The 16,668-nt window shown below is 58.8% G+C and overlaps 9 protein-coding genes across 9 annotated transcripts; 3 read left to right on the top strand and 6 right to left on the bottom strand.

Annotated features, from left to right (window-relative positions):
* Positions 1-566: 566 nt before the first annotated feature.
* Positions 567-1,633, bottom strand: B0I36DRAFT_366464 (fumarylacetoacetate hydrolase family protein; the record flags this gene model as incomplete). The annotated part of the gene is made up of 3 exons (XM_046159304.1): positions 567-721; positions 834-1,158; positions 1,250-1,633. The coding sequence occupies 3 exons, from the start codon at positions 1,631-1,633 to the stop codon at positions 567-569; spliced, it is 864 nt and encodes a 287-aa protein (XP_046008068.1).
* A 766-nt stretch (positions 1,634-2,399) lies between these two features.
* B0I36DRAFT_162641 (uncharacterized protein) lies at positions 2,400-4,085 on the top strand. The gene is made up of 3 exons (XM_046148679.1): positions 2,400-2,462; positions 2,544-3,790; positions 3,861-4,085. The coding sequence occupies exons 2-3, from the start codon at positions 2,656-2,658 to the stop codon at positions 4,031-4,033; spliced, it is 1,308 nt and encodes a 435-aa protein (XP_046008067.1). The 5' UTR covers positions 2,400-2,462; positions 2,544-2,655; the 3' UTR covers positions 4,034-4,085.
* A 52-nt stretch (positions 4,086-4,137) lies between these two features.
* Positions 4,138-5,569, bottom strand: B0I36DRAFT_295153 (Glyoxalase/Bleomycin resistance protein/Dihydroxybiphenyl dioxygenase; the record flags this gene model as incomplete). Its single annotated transcript, XM_046151842.1, has 1 exon — positions 4,138-5,569. The coding sequence occupies exon 1, from the start codon at positions 5,437-5,439 to the stop codon at positions 4,138-4,140; it is 1,302 nt and encodes a 433-aa protein (XP_046008066.1). The 5' UTR covers positions 5,440-5,569.
* A 405-nt stretch (positions 5,570-5,974) lies between these two features.
* B0I36DRAFT_295150 (1-acyl dihydroxyacetone phosphate reductase) lies at positions 5,975-7,280 on the top strand (the record flags this gene model as incomplete). The annotated part of the gene is made up of 2 exons (XM_046151841.1): positions 5,975-6,778; positions 6,839-7,280. The coding sequence occupies 2 exons, from the start codon at positions 5,975-5,977 to the stop codon at positions 6,893-6,895; spliced, it is 861 nt and encodes a 286-aa protein (XP_046008065.1). The 3' UTR covers positions 6,896-7,280.
* On the bottom strand, positions 7,281-9,201 carry B0I36DRAFT_434228 (uncharacterized protein). Its single transcript, XM_046162691.1, has 5 exons — positions 8,850-9,201; positions 8,641-8,788; positions 8,323-8,570; positions 7,955-8,235; positions 7,281-7,845 (listed from the first exon to the last, which is right to left on the bottom strand). The coding sequence occupies exons 1-5, from the start codon at positions 9,028-9,030 to the stop codon at positions 7,393-7,395; spliced, it is 1,311 nt and encodes a 436-aa protein (XP_046008064.1). The 5' UTR covers positions 9,031-9,201; the 3' UTR covers positions 7,281-7,392.
* Positions 9,202-9,747: 546 nt separating this feature from the next.
* Positions 9,748-11,785, top strand: B0I36DRAFT_376481 (uncharacterized protein; the record flags this gene model as incomplete). The annotated part of the gene is made up of 4 exons (XM_046160460.1): positions 9,748-9,955; positions 10,032-10,157; positions 10,228-10,296; positions 10,335-11,785. 4 exons carry the CDS (start codon positions 9,748-9,750, stop codon positions 11,783-11,785), a joined length of 1,854 nt encoding a protein of 617 aa, XP_046008063.1.
* Positions 11,786-12,062: 277 nt separating this feature from the next.
* On the bottom strand, positions 12,063-12,413 carry B0I36DRAFT_366458 (stress responsive A/B barrel domain-containing protein; the record flags this gene model as incomplete). The annotated part of the gene is made up of 1 exon (XM_046159303.1): positions 12,063-12,413. One exon carries the CDS (start codon positions 12,411-12,413, stop codon positions 12,063-12,065), a length of 351 nt encoding a protein of 116 aa, XP_046008062.1.
* A 429-nt stretch (positions 12,414-12,842) lies between these two features.
* Positions 12,843-13,544, bottom strand: B0I36DRAFT_250224 (uncharacterized protein; the record flags this gene model as incomplete). Its single annotated transcript, XM_046150528.1, has 1 exon — positions 12,843-13,544. One exon carries the CDS (start codon positions 13,542-13,544, stop codon positions 12,843-12,845), a length of 702 nt encoding a protein of 233 aa, XP_046008061.1.
* A 418-nt stretch (positions 13,545-13,962) lies between these two features.
* On the bottom strand, positions 13,963-15,985 carry B0I36DRAFT_352743 (uncharacterized protein; the record flags this gene model as incomplete). The annotated part of the gene is made up of 2 exons (XM_046157147.1): positions 13,963-15,668; positions 15,880-15,985. 2 exons carry the CDS (start codon positions 15,983-15,985, stop codon positions 13,963-13,965), a joined length of 1,812 nt encoding a protein of 603 aa, XP_046008060.1.
* Positions 15,986-16,668: the final 683 nt, after the last annotated feature.

Genomic DNA, 16,668 nt, shown 5'->3' with positions numbered 1-16,668 from the left:
CCCCCTTTCCTGCCGCCGCCGCCCGTCACGATTGCGGAAGGACGCCCATCGAGGAGTAGGTGTCACAGAGGGACAGAATTGTAGGTAGTTGACGTCACACTGCGGAAGTTGCGTGCTGGCCTTAGGGCTGTTTGATCATGAGAAGACAAGGGCTCCAGTTTACATAGCTATCTCTAGGTGGGACGAAGAAAGAAGCATGCTAGAAGCTCTCCTATTATATGAGTCTGGTCATTCCAGCAAAGCTACAGCGAGTGAAAACACTTTAGTATCTAATTAAATCTTGAGCAAAGCCGTGATAGATAGAAGCTTCTGGTACAAATGTTTCAATAATATGGAACGAAGCTCACACGAATCGCGTGACCAGGGAGATGGCAAGCCACTGAAGAAAAACAACCACCCTTGTCGTGAATGTGACACTGTCCCGTGAAAACGGATGATAGGAACGTTAGCTTCGGACGCACTCTCTAAGCCAGAATCATCCGGAACAGCAACTCTCCGGAACTGCAGCCTGGAAACGAACCAGGTTACGGAGATTTGGCAACAAACGTACTGATTGATCGTGCTACTCACTTGAACACAATTCTATTGCTCAGCTTGCCCACGCCGTCCATCTCCACCTCGACCACGTCGCCGTCCTGTAGGAACGTCTTGGGCGTCATGAAGGCGCCCACACCTGCTGCCGTGCCCGTCATGACCGCAGTGCCCGCAGGAATCGTCGTGCCTGTGGAGATTTTTGAAAGAATCATCAGCAAAGAAAGCTTTGGGCAAACAGCAGTTTTGGGCGAACATGGGAGGATGACTCCTCAATGCGCTCCACCCCTGGTCTCACCTACCTTGACTCATATGGCTCAGAATCTGCGCCGGTTTGAAAATAAGATCCCCAGAGAATTCCGCCGTCTGCCTCACCTCGCCATTGACGCGTGTCACGAGAGTATGCTTGGACACATCGCCAAAGATCTCTGGACTGATGAGCGTAGGCCCGATGGGGGCAAACTTGTCAAATGCCTTGGCGAAGAAGAACTGGCCTCCCGAGTTCTGGGCCAGCTGGTATTTGCGGCACGAGAGGTCGTTGCCAACGGTGTAGCCCAGGATGTAATCCTTGGCCTCGGCGACCGAGATATCTTTGGCGTCGCGGGATGTGACGAAGACGAGCTCGCCCTGTGCAAATTCGCAGTCGGTCATTTTTTGTCAATCTGTTGTTCGGCACTGATCGGGCTGGGTCTTGCGCAACGAGAATGAGCCAACATACCTCGTAGTCCAGCAGACTCTTGGCGCAAAAGTCGTTGACTGGGATGTCTTCGCCGGGACTGGCCAGACTCGTGGCCGGCTTTGTCCAGAGCGGTGGGCATGATGGGATATTCAGCTTTGCCTCCTTGGCATGGCTGCGGTAGTTGAGACCGACGCAGTAGATTGGCACCCCGTCTCGGGGCAGAGGGGGCAGCAGGGAGGCCACTGTGAGTGTTCTGGCCTTGTCGGCGGCGGAGAGGCTGGCGAGCCCCTGGATTGTTGTAGAGGCGGCGGTGACGCTGGTTCCTGGCGGTGGCAGATCACAAGCGACCGTGCCGAGATCGGCAAAGTAGGACTGGCCATCTTCCGTGGCTATGAAACGAATGAGGCGGCGGAAGGAGGACATGATGAGTATGGCTGGTGTGTCTGAGAAAGGGTCGGGGCAGATTTGCTGCTGAGGACCTGGGAGTCAGAAAACATGATGTTGAATGATATAGGTCGAATTTGAGAGACTCGCCCGTCGAGCCGTGCTCGGTGTAGTCGTGGCCCCCCGCAACGGTGAACAGAGGCTAAAGGGCCACCAGCGACGGAGAGACTAGCTTGCTGAGGCGCCCAATTCCCCCGCGGCGCAACTCCACGGGCCCTTTGTCCCCTTCGTCAGCCTCCCTCCAACAACTCCCGCCGCCACCACCACCCACCGCGGGTGATTATTGTCTGGACGACTGGTCCTGCCGACACACGAAGACTCCGCGTCATGCCCCGAGAAACGGCGCAAGACGGCACCGCCCGGCTCAGGGTGTGCGACCACTGTGTCCGGTAAGCTTCTGGCCATCTGGCCGCCCCTTGTCCCCATCGCCGCTCGCTCTGACCTTGGCTGACCCGTCGGGCTGTGGCCGAGATCGCTGCAGCCAGAAAGTGCGATGCAACCAGGCCGTGCCCGCGTGCTCCCGCTGTGCCGAGCGCGGCCTCGCGTGCTCCTACACGGCCGTCCGGCGCAGGCCTGGCCCGGCTCCACGCAAGGCAAGACACCAGCAGGGCGCTCCTTCGCGTGCGCCAGCCGAGCCGGGTCTGCCCGGGACGCCGACGCCGTCGCCGTCGCCCGCAGCTGCCCTGCCCGGTATCCTACCGCTGCCCGGCGATGCCACGGTCAACGCCACTGAAGCTGCCCGTGCCGGCCTGCCAGAACCCGCCTGGACGCTGAGCTGGGTGGGAACACTCGACGAGCAAGATCTTCTGTAGGGACGCCCCAGTCCAGCTGTTGCCCCCTATACTGTGTGCCGCTGCCGCCGCTGACCCTTTCGGACGCCATCGTGTAGCCTCACGTGGTACTTTGACAATATCCACCATGCCATCCCCCTGTTCGCCCAAGGGGATTGGCCCGACATCCGGGCCGCTGTGTACAGCTGCAGTCCTGCCCTTGTCGACGCCATGCTCGTCATCGCCGCTCGCTTGTCCCGTGCCAGCCTCGCCACCGTCACCGCAGCTGAGATCGACACGCACATCGACCGGCTTCTCGCGGCACCAGCTCTGCATGAAGACGATGACATCGTCGTCAGCGAGCCCGCCAGCCTCAACCGGATGCGCCAGGCCTGCCTCCTGGCCTTCTACGAGTACCACCAGTGTCCCGGGCAGCAGGCCTGGATGCGCCTGAGCCGGCTCGTGCGGTCGGCCTACTGGACGGGGCTCGACCGCATCGAGATACTGTGCCGCCGCTCGCCAGTCTGGACGGCCCTGAGCGAGCGCCAGGTCGACGAGTGGCGACTGCTCTGGTGGTGCATCTACGCCCTCGACTCGTATGCCAACGTGTCTGCGGGCATGCCCTACGTTGTCGACGAGCGAGTCATCAACACGGCCTTCATGACGCCGTCTCGGGCTAAGCAGCAACAACAGAAGCAAGGCATCACCCTACCATACCGGGCGGATGACCTGGTCGACGTGCTGCAGGCCGTCCTGGCCCAGGCTCCGACTCCCGGCACGATCAATGGCCTCGAAGGCGACCTGCACATCATCACCATCACCGCGCTCCGTCATACCGGACGTGCCTCCCAGCTCGCCGCTGTCATCGGTCCAGATGAGTTCGAGGCACTGCTCGATGAAACCGGCCGGCGCCTGGCCTCCCTCCGCCTGGCCTTCCCGGCAAATTTCTTCAGCCCGACCCGCCACGTACTGGCCGGCGAGACGTCGTCGACACACCACGCCCGCCTCGTCTGCAATCTGCACGTCCTCACCGCGCAGCTTCTCGTCGCCATCGGCCATTGCACGCGCATCGAGGACGAGGGCGCCGAGTGGCTGCACTACTGGCAGCTGGCGCTCCAGCACTGCCAGAACATCGTGGCCGTCGCGGGGCACTGGGACAGCACGTTCTGCACGCGGGTCGACCCGGCCGTGGCCATCATCGCCTTTGTCGCGTTGGTGTTTACGGATCTGCAGGCCAAGTTCTCGCCTGGGGCGACAGCGACAGCTTCTTCAGGGTTGCAGATGGAGATGCGACATTCTCAGACAATCCTGCTGCTGTTTCTCGAGAGGTTTGCCGAGGTCTGGACTCTATCGCGGCTCCTGATTCGTAAGTCCTCCGTTCTTGCTGCCAGTGACACATTATGGAATCAATGATCACTGACTCGGGCATGTTCCAGTGTCTTTCAAGGGTTTTCAAGAGGCTCTTCCACCGCAGATTGGGTATCCGCAGGTCCGAGCGGTGGTGCGCCGCTTCGAGAGCCCCATGCATCCAAGATGGCTCACTTTCTTGCAGTCCGCTGGGCAGATTGTCGAGGGCTCGCACGTGGAGTATGAATCATTGTTTGTTTGACAAAAACGATTACCAAGACAAGATACCCAAGTATGCTACGCAATCTGTTTACACATGTAATAAAACGCCGGGCGTGCTCGACACAAAGAGACACCTGGTCCTTCCTACGCCTGACTACCAGACCACCACCAGCGCGACAGGAACCCACCAGCACTCCCATCGCCACTGCCACGCATCTTGCTCAGAAACGCCTCTGGAAACTTATCCCCAAAGTCACTCGGCATCTCGGGCCCCCACACGGCAAACGGCCCCACGACCTCCCTCTTGGTCGGCGTCCCTTTGCCCACAAGGTCCCCATCGGCGTAGTGCTCAATCTTGAACCCGCTCGGGTCGGCCCAGTAGTCAAAGATCTGGCTGCCCAGGACGTGCCTGCCGACGCCCCACACGCTGTGCCAGCCCTTGGAGGCGAGATACTCGTGCCCGACGAGCTGCGTGTCGACGTCGGACACCTCGAACGAGGTGTGGTGGCAGAAGGCCTTTGTGACGTGGGGCTCCGCGCGCTGGAGGAAGAAGCAGTGGTGATCGGACCACCAACTCTCGTCCTCAGCACTCTCGATCTCGCCCTTGCCTGCGCCGGGCTGCTGCTGCTGCTGCTGCCGCTGCTGGTCCTTGTGGTCGAGGTGGTCGAGGTGCATGAAGGCCATGACGTCAATGTTGGCAAAGTCCCAGTGGTGCAGCACGTCCGAGGGCACAAAGTTGAAGTTGCCCGTGTACCAGGCGAGCTCGGCGTCAAAGTCCGGAAACACGTAGCCAAAGTGGCCCAGCTTGTGCACGAGCGCTGGACCTGGGTGGAAGCGCTGGAACTTGCCCTTGCGCGGCTTGGAGAAGGGCGTGTTGAAAGGGCCCAGGGACTCGGTGATGGCTGAGGGCTCGTGGACGGTCTCGCCGGCGTTATAGTCGTCGGCGCCGGTTCCTTGGGTGTGGTGGTCTGGCTCTCGTTCCTTTTGCCCGTAGACGACGTGGAAAAAGGTGTTGTCTGGCCGAGTGAAAGTCACAATCTCGCCGCCGCCGGGGCAGTATGTGAGCGACCCCAGCGTCGCCCCCGGCATGCGTGCCGCCTTGTCAAAGTCCTCGCGGGACCGGGCGACGAACGCGCCGCCCTTGAACCGGGGTACTGAGTCCCTGCTCTTCGTCGCGACGTAGCAGTACGGGTCGCGGCCGTAGCCGCGGAAGTAGATGGTGTCGCCGGTGCGGGAGCGCGACGCTTCCACGAGGCCGAAGTCGGCAGCAAACTTGGCGAACTGGTCGAGGTTGGGATGCTCGACGTAGACGTGGGATGGGCGGAGGAGCTGGACCTTGGAGGCGTCGTTGGTGATGTCGGGGATGCGCATTTCGACGGAGTCACGGATGGGCTTGGGCATCTTGGACACGACGGAGAGCAGGAGCGTCATGGGCAGGCTGGACATTGTTGTCTTGTCAGCGGTGTTGAAGGCCAGGGGGGGGGGTTGCCACGGAGAGATGAAATGGAGCTGTGATTGTCTTGCCCTGTCTCGATCTTCAGGAGATGAAGTGGGTTTTAAGGACTGTGTGAAAGAGCCTGGCTTGATACACCATCGTTTAGTCACACGCCGCGAGAGACGTGCCGCTCGTGGGGAACCATGTGAAGGTGGCCATCTCGTTGTCCTCTCGAGCGCGGACAAACCCAGCACTCGGTTGCCCCGGCAGAGATGTTCCGCGGCAACCCCCCCCCCCCTTCCGCCCGGGGCATCTTCAACGACGCCGCCCCGGAGCAGCCCTCGGAGCAACGCCCGGAGCAACCCTGATAAGTGGGGCAGAGTTGCGCCGAATCTAGTGACGACCCTGTCGCACATCGAGCCTAAATGGTTCCTGCTGGACCACCGCTGGAGCTTGCGTGTTTGTCACGCTGAAGTACAATATAATAGCAACAAGCATTCGGAAAATGTGGACAAGTTCGACTTAGTCGAGCTGAGGCCACCAGCAATGTCTCGTCCAACTCACCCAAAAGCTGTCGCGGTCGTTACTGGCTGCAGCAGCGGCATTGGCCAGGCGCTTGCCGAGACTCTCGCCGCCCGTGGCATCATCGTCGTCGCCACAGCCCGTAAGGTCGAGTCGCTCGCCCATCTGACCAAGAAGCACGACAACATCGTACCTCTTGCCCTTGAGCTCGCTGACCTCGACAGCCTCGAGGCGTTCCGTGACACCGTAGCTGCCGCGACCGGCGGCCGTGTCGATATCCTGATCAACAACGCTGGCTCTCACTATGCCGCGACAGCAGCAGACCTGGATATAGCCGAGGTCCAGAGGCTGTTTACGGTTAACGTCTTCGCTGTAATGCGCCTCTGCCAGCTCTTCCTTCCGTTCCTACGCTCGTCCCGCATCGGAGGGCGGATAGTGCAGATTGGCAGCGTCACGCGCGATGTGCCCGTCGTCTGGCAGTGCGCGTATAATGCCTCCAAGGCGGCGCTCAGCCAGTACACGCGCACGCTAAGGCTCGAGGTGCAGCCGTTCGGGGTCGACGTGGTCGAGGTCGTCACGGGCTACGTACAGAGCAACATCCTCCACCATGGCCTCGTCGCACCTCCAGACTCGCTGTACCTGCCCATTAAGCAGGAAATGGAGCGTATCAAGTACAAAGGAAACAGGAACGGCATGCCAGCGCGGCTATACGCTGAATCTGTGGTCGACAAGATCCTGCGGACAGGGCATCCGAGCAGCGAGATCTGGGAGGGCAAGCTTGCCTGGGTTCTTGGGTTTGTAGTCAACTTCTGCCCCAGGTGGTTCTCTGTGAGTCTATCCGGTTTGGTCTGGGTGGATCTGTGCAGCTTGCTTATACCATAAATCTAGGAGTGGCTCTTCTACCGCAATTTCAAGTTGTACAAGCTTGTTGCTTCGACGCAATAGGGGGACCGGTAGGCGGGTACTAGCACAAGGCTCCCAATACAGAAACATCGTAACTCATCAACTCATCCAAATAATGGGTGACACACGGACGGGGGACAATCTGCCGTCTTTGCCGCTATTGACTTGCCGCTATTACTAGCCATGATTCGTGTCTAATTAGCCTCTTCTTCTACGATGCTGTTTAATAGCACTGCCTTAGTAGTATTGCCCCTTTTACCCCCTGGCGTTTGGACGTATCGAAGCACGTGGATAACTGGCAGGCTGGTGGATAACGATGATAATAATGTCCCAGAGAGGCAGCTAGGGGGTCGCCGGGCCCTAGTATGTGATGCTAACATGGGGAGTCGACCTATGACTGGGGTGCCGTTCTCTAAGCCTTGGAGTGAGGGGGTTAATAGTATGGCTGGCGCGAACCTTTGGGATAAAGCTATCTACTGCTTGTCGCCTACTGCATTTATCCAACCCTAGCAACTTGGTCGGGTAAGCATGAGGAATCGTTAGATACGCCGCATTACTTCAGCCCAATACTTGGACTCAGCGCCAGCCCCGACCGACCGAATCATCTTTGCCAGCATACCTGACCCGCCTGGAGCACTCTCAACCTCGAAATGCTCGTCTTTCCCTCCATCCACACTTATTCCTCCCGAAAAAGAATGGAGGCCGAGGATCTTGTTGGGCAAGTCCGGGTATTTTACCGCCGGCCGGCCAATCCCAACCGCGCTGCAGGCCCCATCCTCGAGGGCTGTATTTATGCCCGTGCTTGACCGGAATCCTCCTGTGAGGATGATGGGGAGGTCGGGGAACTGGACTCTCACGTCTTTGCTTGCTTGGAGGAAGAAAGCATCACGAGGCTTACGTGTGGCGCTCGCGGAGTCTTCGTTCGACTTGCTGCTGCCGCTCGGGGCCGAGGGGGACGATGATGGTGGCTCTGAGTGGGTAGTGGAGAGCATCTTATCCAGCGATGATGTAAGTCAGTATGGCCCTCCAGGAAGCACCGCAGAACGAGAGGTCAAGAAGCGAGCGAGAAGCTATCTCGTTGGCAGTGGTGAGTGTACGCACCGTAGGATCTTCGTAAGTGCCACCACTGAGGTTGACGTAATCAACTTTCTCATCCCTCAGCAAGGCGATCTGGCACAGCATATCCTGATAAGCGTACGGGTTCGCCTGAAAGTCTGCCGTGTTAATCTTGACCCCGATGCAGAACGAGGGTGCCGGCACCTGCGTGCGGACGGCTCGGATAACCTCTAGAACTAGCCTGGCACGCTTCTCCGGAGTACCGCCATAGGCGTCCTGGCGTCTGTTGGATGTGGAGGAGAGGAACTGCGAGAGAAGGAAGCCGTCTGCAAGAAGGCCATCAGTGGTCAGCATGCAATAATCCCTTTGTGGCTGGCACATTTGGCCCTCGATCAGTGCTGCTTGCTACTTACGGCCAGCATGGATCTCGACGCCCTGAAACCCGGCCTGCGCTGCGAGGTGTGCCGCACTCGCAAATTTGGCCACGATATCATCAATATCAGCTTGGGTCATTTCGCGCGGTGTGCCAAAGACGATGGCGCTCGCAACACGGGCAATACAAGTATCGCCGAGGTTGAGTGGAATGGCGCTCGGCGCGATCGTCTTTGCAAACCAGGATCTCTTGCCGGCGCCTGCGGGTGATTGACGTCCAGGGTGATTTCTGCTCGTCCGTTTCCAGGTCAGCCCCTCTATTCTTAAACGTGTCTCCTAAAAGTGGTCGCGGCACTTACAACTGCGCAATCATGTGGCAGCCGTCTTTGGCGCCCGCCTGTGCCCAAGCCGTCCATGTGTGCAGCGTCTCTTCTCTCCACGCAGCGGTCGATGGTACCGCGACGTCGCCCTCGCCGCCTGTGTACCTGTCGTCGACCATGATGTTTCCTAATGGTGTCGACTTCAGTATGTATGCCTGGAGATCAGCTCCGACCACAGTATTGCTTACCAGTTATGAGAGCTGCCCAACCTCCTTGTGCCCATTTCGCATACAACCTTCCATGTGCCGATGTAGGCTTGCCCCCGACAGCCATCTTCTCCGACATGGCTGTCTTGACGAGCCGGTTCTTGAGCACGAGACCACACGACAGTTTCAGCGGCGTGCCGACTGTTGATTTCTGATGAGCCATTATTCGTCGCGGACTGAGAGTGTTATGGTATCCGAAACAAGATCTAGATGCATTCTGCCGTGAGCGGCGTGATGCGGTAGACCTGGGTGAGATATATCAAAAGCAAGACCAGGCAGGCTGTGGGATCTTCTTCAGCGAAGTTGGAATGCTGTTGTCGCGGATGGACTGAGGGATTAGCAATGGCTGCGTCGCACTCGGATCCGGGCGGGGCACCCCGCAGGCCGAAACCTTGTTTGTAGACATGGAGCTCCCGTCAGGGCTATGGACAAGGGTGCGCCTGTTTGGGGTTTGGAGATGCTCCGCGGAGGAACCCCATCAGCGGTGGCTCAGCAGCTTGCCAGCACGCCTGGCCATTTGCCGCACGAGCGCGGTTCAGCACCAACTGAGATTCCTCTCAGGAAGCACCGAGAGCCCCAGCAGGGTGGGTGACACTATCGGGCATGCCGGATTCGCCGCGGCCTCTCCCAGACATCGGGTCGCCTCGACGCTGGCCACAGCGGTCGGGCCGGGTCGTTCATGCTCTCGACATTCGTCACCTTTCAACTGTGAAGGGCAGGAAATTTATAATTACCGTACTCAATCACCTCTACTTTGTTGCCTTCTAGACGACTCGGAGATGCACAGCTGTCTTGGAAGGGACACTAGGTCTCAATCCTACTCATTACATATTGCCTTTTCCCATCAATCGCAAGCAGGTAATCCCCACTACTCGCCCTCATGGAAGAAACAGCCGTCATCATCGTCGGCGGAGGCCCCTCGGGACTTGCACTCGGCTTAGCTCTTGGGCAGCACAATGTGAAGTCAGTTATCCTAGAGCGGGAGCCTGGTATCGCAACAGACCCTCGTGGCGTCTGGCTCAGCGGCGATGCTGTGCGCATTCTCCATGGGCTGGGCCTGGGGCCTGCGATCAGCTCGATAGGGCACAGTAAGTCAACAACGATAGCAGTTCGATATATGCTAGACCATTTGGGAATTGCTAACGGGATATACGTGTGTCCCAGAGGCGTCTCATGTCGACTTCCACCGGACCACCTTCGACAGTGTACCTTTCTACCAAATGCCAATGGCGGACGACACTCTCGAACATTCTCTGCCTCTAGGGCTACAGATGAGCCAGCCAAGGCTAGGTTCGTTCCTTTGACTGCTGTCTCCGATCACGTCATTGGACGGGCACTGACGCGCAACACAATCAACCAGAGGAGGCTATGAGGAGCCTGATCAAAGGCTCGCCACACTGCCAACTACGCTCTGGATGCACAGTCACCGGTCGATCGACACCAACCCCCCCGTCATTGACTACACAGACGAGCACGGCGTCCAAAAGACAATACGAGGTCAGTTCCTCGTGGGAGCCGACGGCAAGACGGGTATTGTCCGGAAGCACTTCCTCGAGCCAACGGCCGGCATCCGCCAGCTCGAGGGCATCTACCCGTACGAAGGCGTCTGGGTCGCGAGCAATCTCAAGATCACGCTGCCGACCCCTGACTCACACCCGGACTTCCCACTCTGGAAACTTGGCTACACCCCCGAGCAGGTCTACGACGTCTTCTGGCCGACTGGGTGGCACTTCTGCTCCCCACCAGGCAAGCCCACGGCGACGGGACGCTTTGGTCCGCCAGAAGACCGGACTTGGCGGCACGAGTTCCGCGTGCACGACGAGAGCAGCGAACCCATTTACTCGGAGAAGCTGTTGTGGGAGCACTTGATGCCAAGCGTCACGCTCGAACGGGACAACTCTGCTCTTCTTCCTGGCAGCAACAGAGGCGCAAGAGAAGAGAAAGGGGTGGTCGAGTTCGGCCAGCCCGTCGCGTTCCCGCGCGATTGCATCCAGATCCTGCGCTGCCGGCCGTTCAAGTTCGTGCACAAGTGCGTCGACCGCTGGTTCGACGGGCGGACGATCCTGATTGGGGATGCGGCGCACGTGTTTCCCCCGTTTGCCGGGCAGGGCGTGGCGAGTGGGATGAGGGACGCGCATCAGCTCGCCTGGCGTCTTGCGCTGCTTTTGCTTGCACCGTCTCCAGCGCAGCCTTCAGCAATAAAGGCAATCGGGGAGGACCAGCGCGTCAAACGAGTGCTGGACGCATGGGCCCTCGAACGGCGACAGAGCGTCAACGACGCGGCTTACATGTCCCGCGTGCTCGGATCCCTGTGCAACAACGAGCTGACCTGGGCGAGGTATTTCAGCGTGCTCGTAGCCAAGATTCTGAGCAGGTGTCCCCCGGTCTGGCGCCACGTCGAGCCGATGAGGGTCGTCGAGGTCAGGGGCTTCTCGCGTGTGCCCGGCGGCTTCAGTCTCAAGGATTATCGCGGTGGTATCCGCCTCGCGCAGACTTTGCTGCGAAGCGGCGGCGGCGGTGGCAGCGACAAGACGATCCTGTCTGATAGCCTTCTCCGCTCGCATGACAGCATCTTCACTTTGCTCGTCATCGGTGGTGAAGATGGTGGGGATACACCGCGACTCTGCGCCGAGGCGGAGGCGGCCATCCAGGCAGCGTCTGTTTCTCCGAAGCTCTTTTCGAAAGAGTCCATTGTTGTCTTGTCGAAGAGTAGCCAGCTGGGAGACAAGACCGATGCGGAAGTCGATAGGGGTCGCGTGTGTTATCCTGTTTCCCCGAATGATGCAGTCGTGGCACGCCTGGGACGGTCCACAAGATTTGCGATACTCCGGCCGGACTGGTTCGTGTACGCCTGTGCAGCAAACACGGGTGACTTGGCTTGTTGCTTGGAAGAGCTGAAGAAGAACTCTTTGCTGTAATGAGAAGGATCACACTCTAACATTGGATTTTATTTTTTACTTTAACCTTCAATGTGTATACGCAAGGGACAACAACGCCGTAGAATGCAGGCCAAGTTCAAAGTATCCATCTATTTATGGCAAGGAGCGGCACAGGAAAATATGTTGGATCCAATTGGAATGACTAGCTCTGTCTTCGTGTGACTGATTCCAAAGTGCAGCTTAAACCTCTCGTCTGTAGCCAATGTGATTGAACGCCTTCCTCGCCAAATAACAAATTATGATATCCCCTGTCCCGTCAAACAGCAATCTGGTTAGTCCAATGCATGACCATGGCACCCTGCTGAAGGGGCATTGCGATCTTCTTGAGCTCCGCGTGCGCCACGCACTCGGCGTCCCAGAACCTGACGTCGTCCTCCGACGCAAATTCCGTGACCATGGCGACTGTGTACCCTTGTGTCCGCGCCTCCTGTGAGAATGAGGTACTGCTCGCGGTTCCACCTCTCATGTTGAGGATGTATGGCTTCCCATCGCGCCGGGCTTTGGCGGGGATCTCGGTGAACAAGGAGATGACGCGGTCCTGATCCGCCTCGGAGGCGATCTTGAGGAGTAGGAGGCGTTGGATGGTAGTGTTGTTTGATGGGGACATTGTGATGATTCGCCGCGAAGTAGTGACCGTTGGTTGAAGTGTTTCTTTGAAATGCGAGATGTTTGTACCTTGGAATAAAGCTGTGATCGTGACTGTTTGCGTGTTATTCGAGGCAGACCTTTCAGCAATCATTTGACCCAACATTGTTCAATGTCTCAGTTTTATATAAATAGCTTGGCTGGCAACATGCAAGTCTCGGGCCTTGCTTCAATAAGCACCACCTCGGGACGGGCCAAGATTCCGCGTAGGCAGATGTCGGCGAACAACTCGATCCTGGTGTGGCCCAATTAGGCATACTGGTAAGCTATGAGCGTTGCTCAAAGTGTATTTGTGGTGGGCAACCAACCCGTCCGGGTCAGCAGACAGACCAAGCTGGGCAACAAGACATGCGCTAACATGCTCCCTCATGACCCCCACGAAAAACAAGGTTCAAGCCTGAGAACCTTTATCCTGCGCCCGGGCTCTCTCCCCTGCCTCTGTCCTCTCGGGCCAAGGCTCCACCTTGAGCGCCGGCCAGATCTGCCGCCACCGCCGCACCTTGTCCTCGTACGCCTGCCTCGTGCCGAGCCGGGGCGCTGGCCGAACCTGCATGTTGAAGAAGTCGGAAAGCCCGCGCGGGGCGTACACGGACCACTGCCCGTCGTCCTCGAGGCGGACGGCGATCTGGGCGCTCGTGCTGTGCCAGGTGTCGATGGCGGCCTCGCTGCTCGCGTGCGGCGGGTCCAGCGGCACGCCGAAGCGCTTCTCGTACCACAGGTGCACGCGCGCCTGGTTGCGGATCTCGACGTCGACCTTGACCTTGGCTTTGTCGTCGCCGTCGTCCCCCGGGCCGCCGTCGGGCTGGATCGGCTCGAACAGGGCCCGGCTGGACTGGATGACGGCGTCCTCGGCCTCATAGGACAGGTCCGTGTCGTCAAAGTAGATGAGGTCGTAGTCGTGGATGCCTGTCTCGGGAGGGAAGCCGGACACGTGGTTCCAGATCGTCTGGGACACTGCCCCGGCTGCCAGGTACCAGTTGGGAAGCCTCAGAGTGGCGGCGCGCTCAAGGACCTCGACGAGCGTCTTGTTGGTGGACAGGACAGTGCGCAAGTGCGCGAGCTGCTGGTGTAGCGGGAGGTGGGCTGGATTCATGACGAGGCGGGGGGTTGGTGAAGGTCGAAGGATGTATGTTATTGTCCTTTGCAGAGGAGGTTGGAAGACTACTGCAAGCAAGGTGAAGACACAGACAACGGGCCATGGTCAGCCTGGTGAGTCAGTGTGCGCCCTTGCCATGACCCCACAAGCCGTCTGACACGGCTTGATTGGTTGAGTGAATCCCGAAAATATACGTAAATATAGGGGCAATGCGTTTCAGTCCGATGAATAGAACTAGAACAAGTCGGCGTGGTGACACTTCCCTTATACAGCCCTTTCCAATTCTCACGCTCGAGAGATGTGAAATATATTTCAATACACTATCAGCTCAAGCGAAATCGCCAGCAAGGGCGTGCACCAGAGTCGGAATCAAGCAAGCCTCCAAAAGTCCAGTCAGACCCAAGTCGAGACCTCTTCAACCGGCTTTGGCACTGCTCCTTGTCCCGATCCTCCCATGCCAGGAGCTGTCACTGGGGTCCTCCGCCACTACGTCCTCGCACGGAGTCGGCTCGCGTGAGCTTCTGCCTGCCTTCGCGATGGTGCCTTTGACCTTGGACACCTTGCCCTTCACCTTGCCCTTCACCTTGCCCTTCACTTTGGCACCGGCAAGGTGAAGGCCAGCCCAGAATCCCGCGGGAATGCTCTTGCGAATCTGGGCAGATACTCTCTCTGGCAGCTGCTTCTCAAGCTTATGCATGATCTCGTTAAACGTCGGCCCGACAATCGATCGTGTCGCCGCATTATCATCCCCGTCCGGAGCCACAGCCGCCGGAATCGCAGTCAGTCCGGGGATCTGACAGAGGACATCCATGACTGTAACGCCCTGCTCCGTGATCCGCCCGTCGGGGCCGTAGGCCAGGCCTACAAAGCAAGACCAGGTATTCACCAGGACATCGACGAGCTCGGGCGTGGTCTGGAACCAGTCGCGGTGGTTCAGCCGGCAGTCCGCGGTGGTGCAGTTGGTAGTATCGCGGCGTCTGGAATCCGCGAGCGCTGCCGCAATGATCTTTCTCGCCCGAGCTGCCCCCTTGAATCTTTTCTCGCCTCCCCCCACCATAACGCTCACTGACGCTTGTCCTGCGTAACAGCTCTGGGACACATCAGTCATTGGGTCGCCGCGGGCCCAGCCGATATAGAACAGCTCCTTCCCTGTCGCTGTGTCGTGCTTGCAGATGTACAGCGACGCTTCCTCGAGGTCGTGGGGGGTGGGAGGGTTTGTGATCGCGCTGTACAGGACCGCGCGATCGCCGCTCATGACGAGTTTGAGATGTGCCAGGCGAGCTTCCGTGCCGCTGGCCGTGTTGTCGGACGTAGGTGCCTGGGCGTCTTCAGACTCTTGCTGTGTGGCGTCTTGCGTCGATGCCTCCGACATGTCGATCTCGGGGACGGACTCGCAGCTTTGCGAAGATATATCGCTTGCTATAGTGCTGTCGGAGGTCTCCGCGATCGTCGCGATAGTCGAAGCTGTCGAGGTGAGCGATAGGGTTGCCACGCTCTCGTTCAGGTCTGCAACGTTTGCGTTCACACCGGTGTGATTGATTCCTCTGGACACAGGGCTACCATGAGCGGTGTCGCAGCTGTCAACTGCCAATTCATCCGCCCCGATGTCTGTATCAGTGTTCGTGCCGCCGCACGCTTTTGGCGCCGCCTCGTCAGGCACATCTTGGCACGCCACCGTGTCGTCGTGCATGGTGTTGGTAGAGGCCGGCGCCTCCTCTTCTGCTGACTGCTCGCCGATGTCTTGGCCGAGTTCGTCCTGGCTGATCAGAATCCCATCAGGTACATGTGTTGCTTTCCACTTCTCGAGCTGTTCTTTCGCCTTGGCGTAGTGCCCCCTGCCGTAAGGGCCTTCGGCTCCAAAGGCCGAGCAGGTCGCGTGGCTCAGGAATAGCTCCAAGTCCTCAATGCACTCCTGAGCTTCCCACGACTCTCCAGCTTCTCTAATGCCGTCGAGCAGACGTTTGGCGGGTGGTATGTTGACTTTCTTGGCTTTTTTCGTGCATTGATGCCCCCTGACTGTCGTGGCCAAGCAATGGACCATGTCCCAGTGTTTGAGACTATCCCTTGTGTCCCCGAGGATCTCCTGTAGCTCTTCTAGGAGAGGGCGCTTGGCATTCCGGACTGGCATGATGGGAACGTGTGGCTGTAGTCTCGATTCGATCGTGGAGTCCCTTTGGAGGAAAACACTCGACTAAGCACGCGGAGGTATGCCAGTGCGGTTCAAACTTATATTAGCAACTATCAGATCGCAGCTGAGCCCTGTGGCCTCGGGGTGGCATGGAGGCTGGGGAAGTGTCTGCCCAGCCAGGCCAAACCCCTTGCACGGACATACCCGGTTGTGGCAGGCTGTTTCGAACAGGGGTGATATGCAGTTGGTCGTGATGTGCAGCAGGGTGACCGAAACCTGATACGACAAAGTTCCCGTGGGCGCGCGTCATTTCCTTGAAGGGGAAAGGATGCACCGCGTCAAGGAGCGCTACGGGCTGCCAAGTTGCCCCAGAAAGGAGAGCTCCGGGAGCTCAGCAGCTCGGGACAGGATGATAACAGGAGGGGGAGGATATACAGAAAGCAGAAACCTGGAGTAGCGGAAACATGTCAGGCAGCGGACCCTAGTGCCTCTCCAAACACCACCCGTCCGCGCTCCTGGCTGGTGGCAGAGAGGGCCCTGACGGGCTGGCCGAGCCCGAGATAAGGCTGTGGTCGCAGTTTAAACCACACAATCTCTCGGGGCGGCGATTGTGGCACCACTCTGCTTATAGGCGTGGTCGATTCTGCAACGAGCCGTGCAGTGACACCCCTGCCGGACATGGTGACGGCTGACCCAACCCCAAGGCTGCGGCACCGTGACGGTGACAGTGACCAGGGGGTCCTGGCTGCCAACACCCTGGCGCGGACATTGCGCCATGGCCGCGGCTGTGTTCCGCTTTCTTCGCGGCTCCCAGAGTAGAAAAAATGGTTTCCTGTTTGTGAGCCCGGCAGTGTTAGAGCAATGACCACGCAAAAATTCCCCCGCGCGTTTGGGGGTTTGGGGGTTTAGAGAGTAGGCATTGGCGCGTCCAGGGTTCCCCTTAGCAAGGGGCCGAGGGTTCCGCCCCATGCTGACGGGCCGCGCAAGCCTCTA

The sequence above is a fragment of the Microdochium trichocladiopsis genome, assembly GCF_020744255.1.
Source record: "Microdochium trichocladiopsis strain MPI-CAGE-CH-0230 chromosome Unknown B0I36scaffold_9, whole genome shotgun sequence".
Lineage (NCBI taxonomy): Eukaryota > Fungi > Ascomycota > Sordariomycetes > Xylariales > Microdochiaceae > Microdochium > Microdochium trichocladiopsis.
Note: the sequence above shows the minus strand (reverse complement) of the source record. Positions and strands in the feature narration are given on the sequence as shown.

Coding starts and splice junctions, on each gene's coding strand:
- B0I36DRAFT_434228 (XM_046162691.1), bottom strand. CDS start 9,030: ATGGCTCATCAGAAATCAACAGTCGGCACGCCGCTGAAACTGTCGTGT. Junction 8,789..8,849: donor TTGGGCAGCTCTCATAACTG/GTAAGCAATACT, acceptor CGACACCATTAG/GAAACATCATGGTCGACGAC. Junction 8,571..8,640: donor TGCCACATGATTGCGCAGTT/GTAAGTGCCGCG, acceptor ACGGACGAGCAG/AAATCACCCTGGACGTCAAT.
- B0I36DRAFT_162641 (XM_046148679.1), top strand. CDS start 2,656: ATGCTCGTCATCGCCGCTCGCTTGTCCCGTGCCAGCCTCGCCACCGTC. Junction 3,791..3,860: donor TCTATCGCGGCTCCTGATTC/GTAAGTCCTCCG, acceptor GGCATGTTCCAG/TGTCTTTCAAGGGTTTTCAA.